Source organism: Lissotriton helveticus, chromosome 2_1 (genome assembly GCF_964261635.1).
Source record: "Lissotriton helveticus chromosome 2_1, aLisHel1.1, whole genome shotgun sequence".
Classification (NCBI taxonomy): domain Eukaryota; kingdom Metazoa; phylum Chordata; class Amphibia; order Caudata; family Salamandridae; genus Lissotriton; species Lissotriton helveticus.
This window is the reverse complement of record NC_136059.1, coordinates 32,029,113-32,051,754: the sequence shown is the minus strand read 5'-3', so window position 1 is coordinate 32,051,754 and position 22,642 is coordinate 32,029,113. Positions and strand designations below refer to the sequence as shown.

Sequence of the window (22,642 nt, the reverse complement as noted above, 5' to 3'; positions counted from 1 at the left end):
GTAAGGAGCAGGGAAAGGAAGTATTACAGCAGAAGTGGGAACGTCAGTCCATATATGCATGGATCGGTCACCTTCTAAAATAGAAATTTGGATTATAATCCTCCGATCTCTGGCCACAAATCCATATCCTCCCTTGGTCACAGTATGGCCCAATTATGAGATTTTCAGCCAATGATAAATCAGGTTTTTGAAGAGTGTATGTGACCCAAGGGGACTTAAGAGATGCTTTATAGCCCTGGGAGAGAACCAGCGACTGAAGGAGGATTATCTAATTACTGATAGACAAGGACAATTAGCTGCAAATGTGACTACGGTGACACCCACTGTAGATATAGAACCAGACTCTTGTGTACCAGTTTGTAACAAAATAAATGGAAACCAGAGCAAAATCATAAATCCGAGGTTTAAAACTGTACACAAGCAAGAAAAATATTGGAAGTCCCATGCCAAAAACAGATCCTGGGAGAACAACAACCAGGCTAAGGATCAGAGTCTGGAAATCTCTTGGGACAATCAGTGCATGCAAAGACCATAAACAGCCACAATCATGAGTTGTGTTACTCTTCAACAGAAATGAGTCAATTATGGTTTCTGTAATAGCAACTGAATGTGGCTGTGGAGCTGGCAGCACATCATCAAACTGAGATTGTTGCAGTCGCATGACAGGTCACTGTGATGGTCAGGTAATGACGAATATACGGCAAGTGGGGCATGGGGGAGAAAGGTACCATGATTTTGGCTGGTGCTCCTGTCTGATGTTAGTGTCTACGGATAAAAATGTACAAAGGAGATAAGTTTACTGCAGACTCACCTTCAGGTGATAGGACACCAGCACCTTCCCATACTTGGTCTTCCAGTGATCCTCTCGGACCTTCTTCAGGATACGAAGACTGTCACGCCGGCGACCTCCATCTTCATCAATCTTTTCAAGCAGCACTCGCTCAATTCGAGAGAAAGAGTATCTGACCAATGCAAGCAAAGCACATGAAGTTTTTGAAACACAAAGAGAGCAGTCCCGGGACAGATTACTTACATTGTACAAGGAGAGTGTTCAGACCTTTTAATATATCCTGAGAGGTTCAGGTCTTGCTCAATTTTTCCAAATCATCAACATTTTAATATCTTAGACATAACTCTTGCCCATCCAGCAACCCATTTGTAAAGCAGAGCCGCCCCTGTGCCCACTGTGAGATGTTGAAGATCCTTGTTAAACTCCTTTCACTTAGCCAACCCTCCCTGTTGGCTTACATGTCATTTTTCCACCCCTCCCCATCCAGTTTGCCATCTCTGTCCCAATCCCCCTTAATGAAACCCTTTTCATCTTCTGCGTCTTTTTCCAATCACAGCTCTAGTCTGTCTCTCCCTTGTATTTGCTCCTTCTGCACTTGCTCTGCCCCATGTTTCACCAATTTCGTGGTTTAAACTGCTATCGAAAGATTTGTGGCCCCAAGGTCAACGCAACGAGCACTGGGCCCCTTGGATCCTAATATCCTGTTGGTCACTCCAGGGTCCAACAGGGTTTTCCTCAAATAAACTGTTGTTTATAATACATCCACACACTCTATACCACTCTTGCAGGCTGCCGGGATCTGTGTGCCACCACATTTATGTGGCTAACACCCAGCTAGCATCCCCTCTATCTGGAGAGACGGGAATGGATGTCAGAGCATAAACAAGCTATAGAATATGTTCTAGTCTTGGACACATCACAACTATCCCTCACTCCTCCAAAACTGAGTTGGTGTTGGTTGGTTCTGTGCATGCTCTACTGACACTGAGTTCTTCATGTGTCCTCAAATTTCAAACCCTGGATGTGAAGTTCAGCCATCATTCAGATATGAAAACACAGGTGAAAACATTCATGAAACCCTGAAGGTAGAACATTCACTTGGGTCAGCTACAAAGGCCCCATAATGATGCTGCCAGGGCCATCTCATTGTCAGTAAGTTTCAGCACGTCTACGTGCCCTGCACTGGCTCATGGTGACATCTGGCATTGATTTTAGTGCATGTACAAGGCTCTTTGTTGTTGGAGCCTGCACAATCTTTAACTTGGATGTCTTGCTAGGCACCTAGGTGGAACCTTAGGCCAGCACACTTAGATAGGATTGGTAAACTATACAGCCTTTGGCAATGCACAGTAGAGCTGAAATTCCAGTACCTCAATATCTTCAGCTAAGGTTCTTGGTTTTGTTTGGTTGTTTGGTTTTGTTTGAGTGTGTCTCAGTTACCCTTCTCTTGTGTCCAACTACTTACTGCCTGTCTTTCTCTCGCTGTCCACTTGTCCCATCTGTTTGCTAGAGTTTATATACATTCTATTTGTTTATGTGAGCACCATTGTCCCTGAACACTCATTGTATGAACTAGGCATGCTTATTTGCTAAGTGAGAGTCATAAAGGACGTCTGCGCCCACATCACTCTCAAAAGTAACTTGCTGTCACTGATTAGGAGAGAGAGGGGCAGAATATGTGAAACACTCCTCAATGTGTGGTCAGCTCAGGGGCAGATTAGACGCTGGGGTTAGTAGCCCATTGTCCATTAGCCTCCACACCCCTAACACCCATAAATGTAGGTTTTAAGGGTCACCCCTGACACCAGAACCTCAGATCTGGTGAACCTGTTACAAAAGACAAAGAACAGACCCGTGACTGCTACTTCACAAAATAAAGGTGCTATAACCTGCACCAGGTACAACCATCGTGCAACTGTGCAACCACAAGTCATCCTTGACCAGAGAACAGCTGCAAATGAAAGGGGAACCACTCTGCAAGCCAAAGGCAGCTCCAGACCTCCCTTGGACTAGAGGTACTAGTCCCCTGCAGCCCAGAGGCAACTCGAACTCCCAGAACCAAAGAATCATGGGCCAGTGGGCCTGCCGAGGGACTGGCGAAAAGTCCAGTGTATTGTGGGAAATGTAGTCCTAACCTTCAGCAAGTTTCAACCGGCTACAATTTCCCACCTGAACTCAGGATGTCGAAATAATTGACAGCTGTGTTTGCTAGAACTAAGGCTTGTTAGTGGCCAGTCCAGCTACCGCCTACTTTGTTTGACGCTGTGCCTCGAGGGAACTTGACAGCATCCTCAACCTGTCGCCCCAGTGGCCCCTGTTGTTGAGAATTTGCATCCCCTTTCTCCTCAGCAACATCAAAGAGCAAATCCAGCCCCCACTGCCCTCCCGTTCCGCATAACAGACAGCCACAACAACACTGCACATGGGCCGAACTATCCAGGTAACAAATCTATGGACTGTCCAGGTCTGGTCCTAAGATCAGCCTCACCTTAACCTTCCAAGGGGTCCCATGAACTTGACCAGCAAGTGGCCGTTTGCCACTAGTCCATTTCTCTATTGACCGCAATGTCAAAGCTTTGCAAGAGTAAAGTGCACCGATTTATTTTTCGTTTAAAAATCCATAGCTTCCGTTATACTCATCCAATTACATTTATTTTTGAGTCTAAAATTATATTAAAATATGCTTTCTTTTTATAAATTGGTGTCGGATTTCTTTCGAGTTGTGTCAATGACGTATCATCCATGTTGGTACTCTGACATGGTTAACACATGAGATAGGGATTTATTATTGTGAATCCAAAGAACCTATTGGGGGTATCATGAAGGTATTACATAGAAAAGCCCCTGCAGCCTCACTGCATAATACCCCACTTTTCTACAGAGGTGCACACTTTACACAAAGCTTCCTCCAGGATAAGAAGGCTGAGGTGGTTTGGCCTGGAACGCCTCGTTCAGTAGAAGGTGTTTGAGAGAGAAAACCGGGGTCAGGCGGACAACAGGTATACCTGAAGTCCTACCAGATGTGCCCAAACCCCATTGTTAATCGGATATTCCCAATATTAAGCCACCTACATGTTTGATTGAGGAATGTTGCTTTTCCATCTAACTGCATGTGTGTCTTATGCATTAAGCACCAACAAAGCCATTAGGCTGGTAAGTTGTTAATGTGAGGGGGCGAGTGGAGTGAGGTGGACACTAGAGACCTATCTTTCTATGCAGTGGGGGGACCCTGCATCCTCTTCCTCCTCATGGAAATAGAACAATGGAGAACCACAGTCACGTCACAGGCCCCCATAAAGGCAAGTACCAGTTTCAAGTTATTCTTTGCCCAGTCCATCTCTTACCTCCAGAACAGTTTGTGCTTGGCCACCAGGTCCACGCCAGTCTCCTGGATCTCCTGGATCTTCTCTGCAGATGGCCAGGACTGTCCACAACGCGGCCATCTGATGCTCCACTGACTGAAGGGATTCTTGATGACCGGCACCAGGTCCACGCTGATCTCCTTCCTGTGGTAGGTCACCGTGAGTGTGAGTGCGGGTGTCCCCTGCTGCAGTGGCCGGACTGTCACTGAACCTACACAGCAGAAACATACAACCGGGGGCGTTAAGATACAATCGTTCAAAGATTTCAGATGCCATTAAGGGTCTACAAATATATCTACGCTTCACAAACTCCTCCTGCTACCGTAAATTTATACTTATGCACATAAACGTACCATCATGATATACATATATCTTCAAGGTACGCAGAGGTGGAGTGATGTATAGTAAATCTATGCTTACCAACGTAAAATTACTGTCATGATATGTGTATATCTATATCGTCACGCCCCCACCGTGCACAGTTTTCTCATCAATCACATCATTGTAAATGTTGCTGTGATATTATCGATGATGTCATAGAAGATGCCATGCGAAATGTAATATGTGCATAATTAGCAGTGCAGGGCGAAGGCGGGAGTTATAGTTAACTTTGGGCACGAGTTATAGTTATTTGAGATAATTATAATTGGAGAATTTCTGTCCTTTTTTTGTTTGAAATGTTACATTGTTACTTACTCTGGGGGAAAGATGGCCGCCGGCTGGCCGTAAGGGATAGTCGCACTCTCCCTCTCCTCCTGTGGCTATACTACTTTTTGATCCTCACCGGCGCTGTATCCTGAGTTGTGCATCAACAATGGCTAACAATGGCTAAATAGAAGGTAGCTTCATTAAATGGGTCAGCCCGAGATAGTAAAGGAGAAATGCGACGGCTTTAGCTGTATAAACTAAACCTGAAAGTCCAAAGGAAAATCACCCGGAGTGCTAGCGGCGGAGTTGAAGTCATAGGGACATTATTCTGTTATAGTTCTCTTTGGTGGTATTCTAAGCAGAAAATGGCCCCGAAACCTCAGCGGGCGGTGAAGGAGCTGAGAGTCTTGCTGGGGGAAAGAGAAAAGGAGAGCGAAAACGACAACGCGGTGCACAGTGACCCCGGTGCCCCAGCAGATAACTTGAGAGCAAAGTCCAGGCTAAAGATACAGGAACGGAAGGATGGTACACTTGGTGGGGAGAAAGGTGACAGAATACCAGAGAGCGTGGCTAAAAAAGAAAAAGAAAAGGAAAGCAAAAGCGCTTTTGACTAAGAAAGGCGCTTAGGATCGGTTGGCTGATCTGGAGCCAGCAACAGCGATTGAAGTGGTAAAAGAGACGGTTTTCCGTCAACCTACTTTGCTTGAAGTTTTCTCCGCGGGAACACCACTTCCTCCGAGAGCCGCTCAGGACCAGACATCTCTCCCGCCGCCGCCTCTCATCTGTGACGCGAGATCGGAGGCAGCCGGCAGCAGCAGCATCCAGGATGAGATCAGCAAGGCGAGCTGCGAGCAATCGGCAGTAACGGAGACGCAGGCCACGGGCTCGGCTTCAGGAGCCCAGAACACGAACGTTAGGGGTGTGTCGGCGGAAAGCTCAGCAGTGCCCACTCCCATGCAGAAACAACGTGCCCATCAGGACGAGTACCGGGGCCTCCAAGCAGGTCAGACCCTGACTGAAACACAGGTACAAGGGCAAACATGGGGGGATAGCGAAGATGCGAGGTCGCAGCCAGAAAATGTGGAACTTTTGAAAAAGGGAGAGGCTCGGGAGCATGCTCAGGTACGGGACCCTACAATTATCGACGTATTATTGACTGAGGTTGCACCCCATGGAGCAGGATCATTGAGTGGGCCTAGTATAAATGCACCTGCTGAGCTAGGGGCGAGTGGAAATACTGTTGAATCTTCCATGATTATGGGCTATGAGTTGTTAAGACATGACGCTGGCGGTGAGTCTGGGGTGAAGAGTCTACCTGACTTAAAGGGCCTAAGGGAAGGCAGGGCAGACAATGGAGAGGAGCATGCTACTGACGTTCTCTTTGCCCAAGGATTAAGTGTGCCAGGCTCACCTAGCGATGAATGTTTTTTCTCAGTCAATGATGAGGAAGGCGCCTCTGAAACGGATGTAGGTTCAGGATTAAGCGAAAGTGGTAGCATTGAATCAGATCCAGATGAGGCCTCCCTTTCACCGGAACAGCAAAATGGGAACTCAGGGCTAGAAATATCAGAAGCTGAACGGGTAACGGCACACAGGGCCCCCGTAGCGCCAAGAGGAGGTCACATATGAGAGTACAGAGCTCGCTAAGTCCAGCACAGAGGGAAGTGGCCAAGAGGCTAAACTGGGACTACTCTACTACATCACAAGTTTACCCCGAGGGCATAGGTGCCGGGTCTCACCAACTCGATCAATCACTTAGTCACAGCTCTAATCCTAAGCCTAATTCTAACTCTAGCGCTAACTTTGATTTGTTATTTGCAACCTTAAAACAAATGCAGAGTGAAGCAAGAGCTGAAGGCCGTAGAGCTAGACATGCTAATAAAAAAATACAGGGGTCTCTGCGAAAAGTCAATAAATTTTATGCAGATATGGCTGTTTTTTTTTTTTTGCAGGTCGAGGATAGGACTGGGAAGCTGGAGGATGAAGTTGCGAAGCTCCAGGTGGATAAACAGGAGCAGGAGAAAACAACATCAGATGTTCTGTGGAAGCTCAAAGACTTTGAGAACAGGCAAAGGCGAAATAATATAAGATTGCTTGGAGTGGATGAAGGAAAGGAAGGGCAGGACGCTCGAGCATTTGTGGTGGAACTGTTCAGAGGAGCATTCCCTGAAATCACTAATTGGGATTGGGAAGAAGAGGTACAACGGGCCCATCGGTTTCCCCTGGCCCAGAAAAAAGGGATCACAGCCGGCAAACCAAGGGCGATATTGGTATATGTCGGGAACTTTCTGGCAAGGGAGGAAATAATGAGCAAGGCAAAGCCAGGGGCTAAAAGAGTGTATAAAGATGTAACATTTTTTGCCCGGCCGGATTTCTGCCACACCACCGTTGAGAGAAGCTGGCCGATGAGACAATTAATAACTCCTTTCCGAAATGTTGGCTGTGAAGCTTATTTGATGTTCCCATCCCGTCTCAAAGTAGGAACCAATGGGCAGTTTAGGGTGTTTTATTCTGAAATACTGGCTTAGGAGTATCTTTCATAACTGAAGGAGAGTAGGGGCCAGAAAACCCAGTCAATGGTTCTAGTGCAATTTAATCGGAAGGCTCAGAAATAAGAGTTTCCTAGACCACTAGATGAATGAATGCTAGCACAAAAAGGTGATAAATGGCACAAAATCAGGATCAGCACACGAGAAATAGACAGTTAAGGAAAGGGGGAGGGGGGGGAGACATCCTGGGGCCCAGGCTGTCAAACATAGGTCAGGATTTACCTATTTGCTAGTAAGGGGGGGGTTCGTAAGGGTGGGGTGTCCGGGGAGGGGGAGGGGGGGAAAAGGGGGGCAGGGCACGACAGATTAAGACAGGCACGAGGGGAACAGGTTTGGTGTGGGTTTGGTTTATCATGTTTTACATAAAGGAAATGATGAAAATAATAACTGAACAGAAGTTAGAATCAGATGTAAATGCCATTTGGGAAGGGGAAGGGGAAGGAAATTTTCTTTGTTGGTCTCTTGACTACATCGTAGGTAATGCATCCAATACTACTTAATGGTTATTAGTATAGTAACTTGGAACGTTTGTGGCCTGAATGATTGTCAGAAAAGACAAAAGATTGCAATATCACTAAAGCGGATGAACGTGGATTTTATGTTGTTACAAGAAACTCATGTTATGGACTCGCAGGGGTACCTTTTGGATCAATTAGGCTTCCAGGTACTAGCGTACTCAAAACAAGGTTCAAAACACAGAGGTGTCGCTATATTATCTAAGAGTAGGAATTTGATCACTAGAAAGAAACTTGAAGATCAATGGGGTAGGTGGGCATTAATTGAATGTCTTTGGGAGGGAGAGTGGTTTACCCTAGGGGTAATTTATGGCTCAACGGAGGATGATCCGGAGATTCTTGAGTTTCTAGATGTGGAGTTAGCCGCTTGGGCTCCTCGAGTTATACTGGGGGGACTTTAATATTAACGGAGCGGATGGGTTAGGTGTAGGGCCCTTTGGGAGATATCAGGGGAGGGAAAAAAGAGTGCATCGAGCATTAGGACAATTGGTAATAAATAGCATGCTCTCAGATGTTTGGGGGAAAACAAGACCTAGTGACAAAGGATTCACATACGACTCTGCCCCTCATCAGGTGTGTGTGAGACTGGACTACTTTTTTGCCTCCAACTCATTGATCTCTTGCGTTAAGATTGAGAGACTCCCCCGAATACTGAGTGACCATAACCCTTTGATTTTAAGGTTAGATATAACAATTAGGGTCAGCAAGGAGAGAGTCTGGACTTTTGAGACAGGGCTCCCGCAGGACCAAAATTATATATTGCACATGGCTCGCTGGATTAAAGAGTTTTTTTAAAATTAACAGGGGCAGCGCGGCTACAGGGATAGTTTGGGACGCCTTCAATGCGGGAGCACGTGGTGAAACCTTAAGCTTCAATACCCATAAACGAAACCTGGAACAGTCTAGGAACAGAGATCTGACGAGGGCAGTGTTGGATGCGGAGGAAGATCTTCATCACTGTGTCTCAACAGGGGCTCTGCTGGACCAGGTCCTCCTAAAAATAGCAAAGGTAAAAATGGAGGCGGAAGAGGATATCGCAAATAAAGCAGCTAAGATCTTTCTGACCAAAAAGGAGAGATGCCATGAGTTCAGCGAAACAGTTGGCCGAACCCTAGCCGTAGGCACAAGGCAAAAGGTTGCCTCGGGAGAAGTAAGGGAAATCAGGGACTCTGCAGGTAGATTACACACAGATCCAGACGAGATAAGAGAGGTATTTAGGAAATTCTACGCAACACTATATGATGATCAGCAAGGACGAGACCCGGAGGAAATAGGGACATACTTAGAAGACATTCCAGTGGTGCGACTGACGGAGGTTGAATTGGAAGGATTGGAAAAATTGTTAGATTCAGAAGAGATTAAAATTGCTTCATGAAACCTCCCTTCTGGAAAAGCGTCAGGTCCTGACCAAATTCCTATGGAATTCTATAAGGTATTTTGGGATGTTCTTCGGGAGGACATGGTAACAACGATGCAGGAGGCACAGGTTGGGGACTCTATACCGGGGTCATGGGGAGGTGCTGACATAGTGATAATTTTAAAAAAGGGGAAGCTAGCCATTGAACCCGGTTCTTATAGGCCAATTACGCTTATGAACTCTGATACCAAAATATTCTCTAAGGCCCTAACAACAAGATTCGCACAAGTAATAGGTTCCCTTGTGAGTAGTAATCAACATGGGTTTATCCCGGGCAGGGGTACGACTCGTCACACGCGTAAGGTTATTACATTATTCGATGCCATGGAGGTAGCAGGAGACCCGATGGCGGTAATGCTATTAGATGCAGAAAAAGCTTTCGATCGGGTCTCCTGGGACTATCTGTGGCATATCTTAAGAAGAGCAGGCTTTGGTGGTGGTTACATTAAGGCAATCCAGGCATTATACAGGGACCCGAGAGCTGCAATTCGGATAAATGCAGGCTCAACTCGCCCTCTTCAAATAAGGAGAGGCACCAGACAGGGCTGTCCATGCTCCCCGCTTCTATTCTCGATGTACATGGACCCGTTGATACGAAGAATAGAGAGCTGTGAGAGTATTCCCCCATTGTACACGCCTATGGGTCAATGTAAATTGCTCGCATATGCCGATGACGTGGCAGTGATTACACCTAACCCCACAGAGGCTATAGTACAGGTTGAGATTGAGGCTAAGAGATTTGGTCAGGTCTCAGGATATGCATTGAACACTAGCAAAACGCAAATAATAAAAAACAATGTTGTTGAATGCTCTGATCATCGAGTGGTGCAGGCTGGAGTATACCTGGGGGTAACCATCTCGTCTGACTTAGATACCCGAGTGGAGAAAAATAGAACACCAATTTTGGCTAAAGTAAGGAAGGATTTGGATAGACTAGAGAATTTACATCTCTCAATTGTGGGACGCACCAACATTGTAAAGATTATGGTTTTACCCAAGTTTTTATATATTTTTAGAGTGATTCCATTGTTGTTTGTACTTAAATGGTTTAAGGGATCTGAGCATATGATAATTAGATTCATCTGGGGGGTGAATGGTCATTGCCAGATTTAAAACTTTATTACTGGGCAGCGGCATTACAAAATATGGCAGGTCTCCTAGGAGGGGCAGAAGCAGAAGGCCAGGACGAGTTCGGCACATTAGCAATTTACGGATTAGTTATGGGAGCAGAAGCAGAGAACTTGTTTTTGAAGTATACTGACTTTAGTTATTTTAAAAGGACACAATTTAAGACGATTTTGGCAGCTTATACCATTTGGAAAGCATTCGCAAAAAGCTTTGGACTAGGGAAATGTAATGCTTACACTAGGATAAGTGCGAATCCTACTTTCCCTGCAGATATATTTACGGGCTTGGTTTTTGGAGAATGGGGGAGGAAGGGGATAAGGATGATTGGTGATCTAAGGAACACACAAGGGGTATTGCAATTTTCGGAGTTGCAGACAAAGTATGGAATAGATCCGAGTCACTTCTTCAAATTTCTACAAGTGAGAAGCTATATTGAAACAAAGAGGGGGGGACCGGCAGGGTTTGGCAAAATCACAATTATGGATATCATACCAGCAGGCTCGCACTGCACGATCACGAGGTTATACTTGGAACTGATAAAAGTGAAACAGGGTGACACTGATAGGACGGCGGAGAAATGGGCGAACAAGCTCGCAATAGGAGAGGAATGTTTTCATATATCGTTAGAGTTGGGGCATAGTATCTTATGTTCTGCACCCCTCCAGGCGCAGCACTATAAAACTCTATTCCATCTATACTATACCCCTGCGAGAATTGCACAGTGGGGAGGGATTTCAGGAATTAGCTGCCCTAGATGTGGAAGTGCAGACGCTGATTTAGCACATATGTTTGCGACATGTACACATTTGCAATCAACTCAAAAAGATATAGAGAGATTCCTTAGTAGAGTGTTAGGTGGTAAAATTACTCTCTCCCCTTCGATAATTCTTCTTGGCGTCAACAATAATGATAGGCATATGAAGGGGGGATATTTTATATTTGTCGCAATGGCAGTGTTGAGACTATGTATCTCTTCAGCTTGGTTGGACGTTATACCTCCAACATATTATCAATGGTTAGCCAGGTTACTGTCGATATATAACCTGGAGACTGCAATATTTGCTAGAAAGGGGAAAAAAGGGAGAAAGCTGGGGGAGCGAATTTGGGACCCGATTAGGCAATGGAAAGAGGAATCTAGTCCGTAGACTTGGATCTATCATGATGTCCTTTTTTTTTCTTTTTTATCTCTTTTTACATTTCTTTTTCTTTTTTTTTTCTTTTTTCTCTTTCTTTTTCTATCCTCTCTTTTACTTCCATGTTTTCATAGAAAAGTCCTGCCTGATGTTTTATTATATTTCCCGTTATCTATATAGTAAGATAATAATGTAGAAGGGGATTTCTGTAACCAATATGTGCAAAACATTTGTTTGTTTGTTTGTATAACTTGATTTAAATGTCGAGCAAAAAAAAAAAAAAATGAAATGTTAAATTGTTACTGAGCATTTCACCTAACTATAACATTACATTAACCTTTGGTTTTTTCCAGTTAATTTCTAAAACTGTTTAAACAAATTCCAAAATGTGCAGCAAAATCTAAAAAAAAAGTTTTGGCCCCAGGCGGGGACCTTACCAGCAGGTCTAGGGTTCAGAGTATTCCTTCCTGCCCCATGTATTTTTTTGCGTTTATCTATTGATAGCATCCGGTCTCCCACGGAAGAATGCGATTTCCTCTTAGCTGCCAGATAAGCAGTGCACATGAAGCTGCCCTGCGGCTTTATGCTATGAGGTTGGTGGGGCTCACGTCCAGGGTGCACTTTGAGCAGTTTGTTTCGGTGGGTGCAGACCTCCAGCATGCTGTCAGTGTGGAGGTATTCTCAGTGGGAAAGTGAGCAGTTGGGTTCTCAGGTGTATGTTTAGTGGATAAACTATTGCCAAGGTGTAGGTTTAAGTAGTTGTGTTAAAGATTGCAGGGATTTGTTAGCATGAGCTGAAAGCCATTTTGTATTTTGGCAGCCATTTTAGTTAGCCATGTGCTGTTTCCCTCTTCAGAGCCTTGCACATGCTCAGAAGGGCCTAGCTAGTAGAATGCACCCACTTCTCTAGTATAACTTTCAGGCTATTTTTGCTGCTGTATGCAGAAGTAACTCTCCTCCCACTTTGTTGAGCAAGCAGATCTTGCATGCCCATATTAGGCATTTTGCATGCTTACATGACCCAGGACTGCCCCTTGGTCTTATGCTGACTATGTAACCCTAAGCATATATAAGGCCCCAGTAATCTGTACTCCTTAGACTGCCTCATTCAGTTGCTAAGGGTTCTGTGTGACGTAGTCTCCTTCATCTGAGGTGAATAAATGCATTCTTTTTATATTTCAGCTTCTGTACCAACTTCTTCTTTGTTGGTGTAAAAGGACCAGGTATCAGTCAGACCCATGAGAAGGTTTCTATGTTCTTCAAATGGCGCTCCAAGGTGGACCTCATTAGAGAAGTGGCTATCTAAGGGAGTGATCTTTGTTGGACCCTGCTCGGCCCAAGCACTGCAGGAGCGTAGCATGCACCAGTACCCTTCTCTTGTCCACCGTAAACCCACAAATGGATTATACTGTGAGTATTCCAGTGAACCCGAAAAGAGGGTGGTATAACACGAGACACCAAGTCTCCCACCCTGTAGAACGTCAGGACACGGCTCCCTCCTTCACGCCTCTGCACCTGGAGTCAACAAGGGAAAGAATATCTCTCAATATACATAACACAATATAGCCTCTATATCCATGACCATGTACCACCAAAACACCAAAAACATACACCCCCTCCTTACCAGTGGTAAGCGCAGGCTTGGCTTCGTGTAGGGACTGGTATCTCCAAAATTGCAAATAATGGCACTCCAAGGAGATAAAACCCAGTCAGGGGCACAAAGAACACAGTGTCCTGAATTCACTGAAGGTGCAAAGCTAAGCACCGTAAAAGGGGAAAAAAGAAAGGCTGGGAATGGATTCCGCTAACACCAGCTACAAAAAACCCCTTAAATAAGTAAAATAGGGCAAGGGATAAGAAAGAGACTAGCGACTCTCCTTCTAACACGCCAGCGTTTTGTATCAACAACAATAGTAGCGGAATGACCCAAAACGTCACTTCCGCGCGCCGAACGATGTAGACAGGCGCTTACGTGAAATTTGCCAGATGAAAACAAACAGCGCGTTAGACACCGCGCTGCCGGCAAAAGACAAAAGGTGAGAACGGGAGCCCCCGCTCACATCAAAATAAGATACACAAATGCTGGCAAACAACAAGGGAGGGGACAGAAAAAAGGGAATGGTACAAAAAATAAGGGAAGGGGAACTAACTTACTCTCTAACACAGCGGGGAAGGACAAGGAAACCAAACGAACAGAAATCCCCCACGAGCCCGTGGGAGACAATAAAGGAGCAAAGGGCAATGGGAACTCCTCAGCAAAGCACAGGAAACGAAGGAGCCGGATACCAAGGTCACAACGATGGCGATATCGAGCAATGAAAAAAGAGGTAGGACACAATTATATACCCATAGCCCAGGTCATGTGATGGTGGCCCATGGTCACAGAAACAGGACTAACTGCCGTTTCCTAACAGTACCCCCCCCTACGACCCTCCCCACGGGACGGGGCTTCAAGGGATGCTGCCTATGGAACAATCGGACCAGTCGAGGGGCATGAACCCCACCAGCTGGCTCCCAAGTCCTGTCCTCCTGTTTATATCCCTTCCAGTCAATCAAGTAAAAGAGGCGACCCCTAATCCGTTTAGAGTCGCAGATGGCATACACCTCAAATTCCTCCTAACCATCAATTGTCAATGGAGGTGGTGGGGGCAACTCCTGTGCAGAAGGTATGTAAGGTTTCAACAATGAAGCATGAAACACAGGGTGTACCCCATAGTCCTGTGGCAACTCAAGCTTCATTGCAACCGGGTTAATGACCTGGACTATTGGAAAGGGACCTACGTACCTGGGTTGCAATTTACGGGACCCTTGCAACCTCAGATTACGAGATGCCAACCACACCAAATCGCCCACCTTATATGGGGGAGCTGGGGCCCGATGTTTATCCGCTTGTGCCTTCATATCAGCCTTGGCCTCCACCAGACTCTCCCGGGCCAAGCCCCAGATATCACTCAATTGCCTACAAATCCCATCAATGGCTGGCATGCGTCCCGTGGGCTGAATGGCTACCGCCCTAGGGTGGTACCCAAGTGAACAATAGAATGGGGTCATGCCCAAAGCGGAGTGCAAGCTGTTGTTATATGCAAACTCAGCAATGGGCAGAGCCGTCACCCAATCACATGACAAGGAGGTAATCAGACATCTCAGGTACTGTTCCATTGTCTGATTAGTTCGCTCAGTCTGTCCATCAGACTGAGGATGGTATGCCGAGGACAAACGTATCTCTGTCTTCAGGACCAGACATAGTTCGGACCAAAAATGGGACACAAATTGTGCCCCCCGATCGGATATAATCACCTCTAGCAACCCATGTAAACGTACTACTGAAGACATAAAGACCACCGACATTTCCTTTGCTGTAGGGATTTTGCGGAGTGGTATGAAATGTGCCATTTTGGTGAATAAATCCACCGCCACCAATATAGCCGTATATCCAGAGTCTAATGGCAATTTAGTTACAAAATCCATACTTATGGTATGCCACGGGGATGGCGGTACCTCCAAAGGGCACAGAAGCCCTGAGGGCTTACAGTGCGATGGCTTGTTGATGGCACATACAGGGCATGACTTAACATATCCCTGAATGTCCTTTATCATGGAGTCCCACCAAAACCACCGCTCACACAGTTCTCTTGTCTTTCTCATCCCTGGATGTGCCACCAGTGCAGACGAATGGCACCACTCCAAAACCTCATCCCTTAAAGAAGGAGGGATTACCATCCTGTCCCCATGATACAACAACCCTTCCTTCTCTCTTACCTGGGGCACAGATAACAAAGGAGCTGGATCAAAAAGCTTCAATCGCTCTTTTACCAAACCAGGAAAATCATCCATATCTATGGCCCCCCCTATCCGCTTACTCTCTATCATGGCCCTGTTCTCCGTCACGGGTTCTTCCCCTTTGGGTTCACTATGTATCCGAGAAAGGGCATCGGATTTAACCTGTTGGGCCGCTGGCCTGTAGGTGATGACAAAATCGTATTCATTAAAGAATAACACCCACCGCATCTGACGAGGTGTCAATGCCCTAGCGGAACGGAAGAATTCAAGGTTTTTGTGATCTGTATAGATGGTGATAACGTGTCTGGCACCCCACAAATAGTGTCGCCATTCCTCGAATGCCAATTTTACAGCTAGCAATTCTCGTTCGGCGACTGTATAATTCCGTTCGGCGGGCAACAAAGTCTTTGAGAAAAAGGCGATTGGATGCATATGACCGGTAGATTCGTCACGCTGGGATAACACCCCACCCACAGCACACATGGATGCATCGGTTTCTACGAAGAACGGCAGGGCAGGATCAGGGTGCACCAATACGGGGGCTGAAGTGAAGTGCTCCAATAAAGACCGAAAAGCTTTCTGAGTCTCACTGGTCCACTCAAAAGGAACACCCTTCCTCAACAGACGAGTCATCGGTGACATTACCTCAGAAAAATGCGTAATGAATCGCCGATAGAAGTTGGCGAAACCCAGGAGCACCTGGATCTGTTTCACAGAGGTAGGCACAGGCCAGGTCACAATGGCCTGTATCTTCCCTGGATCCATTTGTATCCCCTTTGCTGAAATAATGAAACCAAGAAACTCTACCTCTTGGGTGTCAAACTGGCATTTCTCTAGCTTGGCATAAAGATGGTGCTCCCGGAGTGTCCGCAATACCTGAAGTACATGATCTGTATGCTCTGTTTTCAATTTCTCACCCTCTGAGGCGGAAGCCGGAGGTTCTTCCCCTCTATCCCTAATTTGCTGTGCTAATTTGCTGTGCTTGGATGTAACCATTGAGGACAAGCCTCACTTTTAATCGCGTCCCGAGTGACGCTCGTATTTTACCAGCGCTATTATTTTAAAGCGGAAATATTGTTGGTTCTTTACTCCCTACCTTCCTCTACCTCCTGGGCCGCTCTCAGCTGAGTGTCGACGCTGAGAGCTGGTCCCGGGGAGGCGAGGGTTCTTTGGCGGACATCTTGGGCGGGTAGGCGCGCCCCGCGCTCTAGTTGTTATAAAGGGGGCTTAGGTAGGACAGTCAGTTGTTTCAATTTCTCACCCTCTGAGGCGGAAGCCGGAGGTTCTTCCCCTCTATCCCTAATTTGCTGTGCTAATTTGCTGTGCTTGGATGTAACCATTGAGGACAAGCCTCACTTTTAATCGCGTCCCGAGTGACGCTCGTATTTTACCAGCGCTATTATTTTAAAGCGGAAATATTGTTGGTTCTTTACTCCCTACCTTCCTCTACCTCCTGGGCCGCTCTCAGCTGAGTGTCGACGCTGAGAGCTGGTCCCGGGGAGGCGAGGGTTCTTTGGCGGACATCTTGGGCGGGTAGGCGCGCCCCGCGCTCTAGTTGTTATAAAAGAGGTCCTCTGTAGCTACGCGCAGCGGACGCGGCAGCGGATGCGCCGGATGCTTGCCGGAGTCACGCCAGAGTCCAGCCCGTCTGCGCCCGTCCGCGCTAAGGACGCGCCGGACGGCTGGGCCCTGGACTCTGACAAAATGTCATCCCCCTACTGTAGCTATTCTCGTCAGGATATGTTGGCCCTGAAACCTGGTAAGAAAAGCTGTCATCATACCTACGATCCGGATGACTTCCTGCTCCCACCCTGCTGTGGCTGCTACCTTCCGTCTAGACCTCCCAACCCCGTTCCCATCTACCCTTCCTCTGAACTCCCCTCTTCATCTACCTCCAATTCAGTAGAGGTAGAGGGTATCTTGGTCAATGCCCGCTCTCTGATTAAGAACAGGGTTTTGTTCAAGGAAATGGTACTGGACAGAACGCCCACCTTAGTATTTGTGACCGAAACCTGGGCTAAGGACTCCTCTGAACCTGATCTAATAGAGGCCGTACCGGAAGGTTACTGCCTGGCCAGACTCGATAGGCAGAGACGAGTGGGAGGAGGGATAGCGATCCTTTATAAAGATCACCTTCAATGTCACACTGTACCCCTGACTGACTTCCCTGACAGTTTTCAAGCTTTTTACTTTTCAATAAAGGAAGAACAACGCCCTTTCTTTAATGGTATTCTAATCTATCGTCCCCCCGGCTCCAGAACACACTTCACGCATCACCTTCTCCAATCTCTTGAACCTTACTTTGGCCAAGATAATTTTTCCATCATGGGTGATTTTAATTACCACCTAGAACGGCACGATCTCTCTGACACCTCCTGTCTTACCGAGGCCCTACAATCATGTGGGCTTATGCAACGTGTCTCGGGAGCTACCCACCGTGCAGGACATACCCTGGATGGCATTTTTTCCAATGATCCTCGCTTGACCATCAAGGATCCGATTCATCTTTCCTGGTCTGACCACCTGGCGGTTCCTTTTCTCCTGAAACACCATAGGGTAAATTCCCTTAAACTAGCAAACCATACAACAGAGATTACTAGAAATTTCAGGAATATTAACAGCACCTCCCTCGAGCCCTGGGCTGCAAAGCTTGCCATCACCGGCCCACATAGTGTACAGACTGCAATCGCTCAATTTGAACAGGTCACGACCGAGGCCCTGAATCAATTGGCCCCAGAACAATCCCGACGCCGCGCTAGAAAGAGACCTTCTGCCCCCTGGTTCTCCGACTCCCTTAGGCTTCTTAGGCAAGACGTGAGGAGAATGGAGAGACTATGGCATGCTAGCTGGGACTTCAAAAACAAGGATGCGCATCGACTTCTGGTTAAAAAATATAAGGCGGAAATCTTGCAGGCTAAACAACAATATTTTGTGACTGCGACCTCCTCGCTTTCTTCCCCGAAGGAACTCTTTAAAACTGTTGACTCCCTGGTCAGACTGCAAGTCCCTGACCCTGTCATCCCTTCGCAGGACCTTTGTGATAAGATCGCCTCCTTTTTTCACTCTAAAATCCAGGATATTCACCTAGCCCTTGAGGAACAAAGAGCTGTTCTCAGCGCATCTATACCTAGTGTAGAGATGAGTCCAACTATCACCGAAATCTCCACTCCGTGCACCTTGGACACCTTTCCCTCGCTGGCCTTACAAGATCTTGAGCTTCTGTTAGCCAAGACTAAGTCTGGATCACCTTTGGATTCCTGCCCTCTGAAGGTCATTAAACAGTGTAGGGAGACCCTCTTACCTCCCTTGGTGGAGATAATGAATCTTGCCATCAGAGATGGTATCTTCCCAGCAGAGTGGAAGAAGGCGGTAGTGAAACCTCTGTTGAAAAAGGCCTCCTTGGATCCGGGGGTCTTAAAAAACTTCCGGCCTATCTCCCTGCTCCCCGCCCCTGCTAAGATGCTTGAGACACACCTCAACAAACAGCTTGCTGCCTTTGTTGAAAGCTCCGGATGCTTAGACTCCTCCCAGCATGGATTCAGAAAAGAATTTTGTACTGAGTCAGCCCTCACCATCGTACTTGACAAGATCCGTACTCCAGTAGATGAGGGCCAGACATCTCTCCTGGTCCTGCTAGATCTAACGGCGGCTTTCGACACCCTCTCCCCCTCGGTACTAACATCACGGCTGAGGGAGGTGGGGGTGAAGAATGCAGCTCTTGATCTCCTGACCTCCTTCCTCACGGGGAGGGAACAAAGAGTCAAGCTTGGGGATTTTCTATCTCCATCCCGTCCTGTGCTATGTGGGGTTCCTCAAGGGTCAGCCCTCAGCCCGACCCTCTTTAATATCTATGTTACCCCACTGGCCAAACTAATAAGATCTTTCGGGATGGAGGTAGTCTCGTACGCAGACGACACTCAAATCCTCGTCTCTCTACCCCATTCAGATGAACTAATCGCCTCCAAATTTAGATCTTGCATGGAGGCGGTTGGTAAATGGATGGTTCAGAACTCTCTGAAACTGAATGGGGAGAAAACTGAGGTGATGGTGTTTGGGGGTAAAGAAAACATCTGGTCAGCCAACTGGTGGCCTGACTCCCTTGGCACTTGCCCTTCCCCCACATCTTCTGCTAAAAATCTCGGGGTGATAATAGACCCTGCCCTTGACCTAGGCAGCCAGGTGAGCAGAACTGTTTCCACCTGTTGGGGCCTGATCCATACTCTCTGTAGGGTCAGGAAATATCTTTCTTTCCAGGCAAGAAAACAAATTGCTGTTGCTCTCATCGGCTCGCGTTTGGACTATTGCAATGCGCTGTATGCTGGACTTAATAAAGGACAGCTGCAGCGCCTGCAGGTAGTCCAAAACGCCATAGCCAGATTTGTCCTGGATATCCCCAGACGCTCTTCAGCCACTGCAGCCAGGAAAACACTGCACTGGCTACCGGTAGAACAGCGTATCCGGTTCAAGGTCCTGTGTATGACCTACAGAGCCATCGCTAAAAAGAGCGACACTGGAATCGGATCCATCATCTTCCACTATGTCCCCCGAAGAAACCTGCGTTCTTCTGGGAAACTGCTTCTAGCAGCCCCCCGTGTACGAAAAGCCAGGTGGGGCGGCAGAGCCTTTTCCACCCTTGCCCCTAAGTGGTGGAATGAACTTCCTTTGGATCTGAGATCCCTCCCGTCCCTACAGAATTTTCGCACCGCCTTAAAAACCCTTCTCTTCAAGCAAGCATATGTCTAAGGTCTTAATGTCTCCTTTTCTGGTCCTTCTTGACCTTTCGATAGGCGCCTTGATACCTTCGGGTTATTGTTCTGCGCATTACAAATTAATTTTCAATTCAATTCAATTCAATTCTGCCCTTATTTCAGAAAACACAAGAATATCGTCTAAATAGACGATAACTGTGCGATCCAGATATTCACTAAGCACCTCATTAATGAAGAACTGGAATGCCGCCGGCGCATTACATAAGCCGAACGGCATTACAGTATACTCATATAGACCATACTTGGTCCTAAAAGCCGTCTTCCACTCATCCCCGGGTCTCATCCTTATTAGGTGGTAGGCTCCCCGCAAATCCAATTTTGTAAATACGGTAGCCCTGCGGAGCTGATCTAACAACACGGAGATGAGTGGAAGAGGGTACCTATTCTTCACTGTGGCCGCATTCAAAATCCTATAGTCCACACATGCCCTGAGGGTCCCTTCCTTCTTAGGAATGAAGAAAATAGCCGATGACACAGGGGAGGAAGATGGACGAATGAACCTGAGTCTCAACATCTCATCGATGTACTCCTTCAAGTGTTCTTCTTCTGGTTCTGACAATGCGTACACCCGGCTACAAGGCAAGGAGACCTCCGGTACCAGGTCGATCTTACAATCATAAGCCCTGTTGGGGGGAAGTTCCTGGGCATTCGTCTTATCAAAGACGTCCTTAAACGCCAAGTACTGAGGAGGAACAGATCCCACATCCGTCACAGCGCAAACCAAGGGATCGATCTGTGCCCCTGCAACGGCGTAACAATGCTTCAAACAGTGCGCTGAATCTAACGTCACCAACCTCTGCACCCAATCAATCCTAGGATTATGCTTCTGCAGCCATGGTACCCCCAACACTAATCCAAATGAAGGGGCATCGATTAAATCGAAAACCACCATCTCGGAATGCCCATTCTCACATGATAGACCCAAAGGTGCAGTCCGACGGGTGATACACCCCGATGTCAGCTCAGTACCATCAATAGCCCTTACTGGCTCAGGTCGTTCCTTCAGCTGCCAAGGAACCCCCAGCTTCTCCGCCATAGTGATATCCATAAAATTGCCAGTGGCACCTGAATCCAACAATACTGAAACAGAAACACAATCCTGAGTCCGTAGCAATAACTGGGCGTTGATAACAAAATATCTAGGTGCTTGGTCTATAGATCCGACAACCTCATACTGTTGACCATGTCCTCCACCTACCCTACGATCTACCTGAACACAAGCCACCTTTTTGCTGAATCCCGCACCAGAGGGCTTCACAGGACATTCCCTAGCGAAATGACCCCCCTGACCACAATATAAGCACAAATTGTTCTCCCTCCTTCTCTTCTTCTCCTCTGGCGCCAAAGGACCCCGTACCCCGCCCAGTTCCATGGGCTCGGGTGCCACCTTGTTATCCCCTGCAGCCTTTATCTCCGCCTTTACGTAACTACCTCTGGATGCCTGAAACCTGCTACGCTCACCTCGCCTCTCGGACACCCTGTGGTTCAGTTTAACCACCAGATCTATAAATGCCGCACAATCTTCTGGTGGATCTACCACCTGGGATACGATGTCCTTTAGATCTTCACAGAGACCCTGATAAAATATTGAAGTTCTCTTTTCAGTGGGCCAATGGGTCTCGGATACCAGTCTGTTAAAAGAAGCAATATAGGACAACAAATCCTGTCTGCCCTGCCGGAGCTTCATTAGTTCAGCGTCACTAGCCTGCATGAACGCATGCTTGGCAAACAGTCCCCGCATCAGTTCTTTAAATGCGCTATAATTGTACAACACCCGATCATCGCTATCCACCAAAGGTATAGCCCATTGAGCCGCATTGCCAGCCAGGTAGGATATTGTAAAGGCCACTTTTGCGGAATCGTCAGGGAAGGCACTCGGTCTACACATGAAATGTAGCTGACACTGGGTCATAAACATCCCGAATTTCTCACTATCTCCCGTGAATCTCTCAGGGGGGGCTAACGGCACCGCTACCAGAGAAGACACTGTAACATTAATAGGGTTACTGGAGTTACTACCTCCCATTGTACCTTGACCAACCCCCCCACTGTACTGGAAGGTCGCAGGGTGAATAACGGGAGTGGCCCCCCTTTGGTGTGACTGTTCTCTGGCCCTGACAGCCACCAATTCCTGTTTCAAACCAGCGTTCTCTTGCTGTAGCTCCTGAACCTGTGTCTGTAATGTCTGTAATGCCCCCATGATATCCTGCATTGAAGGACCTCCTGAGCCATCCCCCACTGCGTTCCCATCCACGTCCATGCTCGCTCAGGCAGTGCTAAATACGTGGGCTCGATATTCTGTTGGACCCTGCTCGGCCCAAGCACTGCAGGAGCGTAGCATGCACCAGTCCCCTTCTCTTGTCCACCGAAAACCCACAAATGAATTATACTGTGAGTATTCCAGTGAACCCGAAAAGAGGGTGGTATAACACGAGACACCAAGTCTCCCACCCTGTAGAACGTCAGGACACGGCTCCCTCCTTCACGCCTCTGCACCTGGAGTCAACAAGGGAAAGAATATCTCTCAATATACATAACACAATATAGCCTC

General features: G+C 47.1%; 1 protein-coding gene across 1 annotated transcript in view; it reads right to left on the bottom strand.

Annotated features, from left to right (window-relative positions):
- The window catches only part of LOC144817684 (protein mab-21-like 3), a 137,194-nt gene that overhangs the window by 72,607 nt on the left and 41,945 nt on the right, over nt 1-22,642 (bottom strand). The window contains exons 2-3 of the mRNA XM_078674429.1: nt 4,135-4,363; nt 812-962 (exon numbers count right to left, since the gene is read on the bottom strand). Coding sequence (XP_078530555.1) covers nt 812-962; nt 4,135-4,363 — 380 coding nt within the window. The remainder of the gene's footprint in view (nt 1-811; nt 963-4,134; nt 4,364-22,642) is intronic.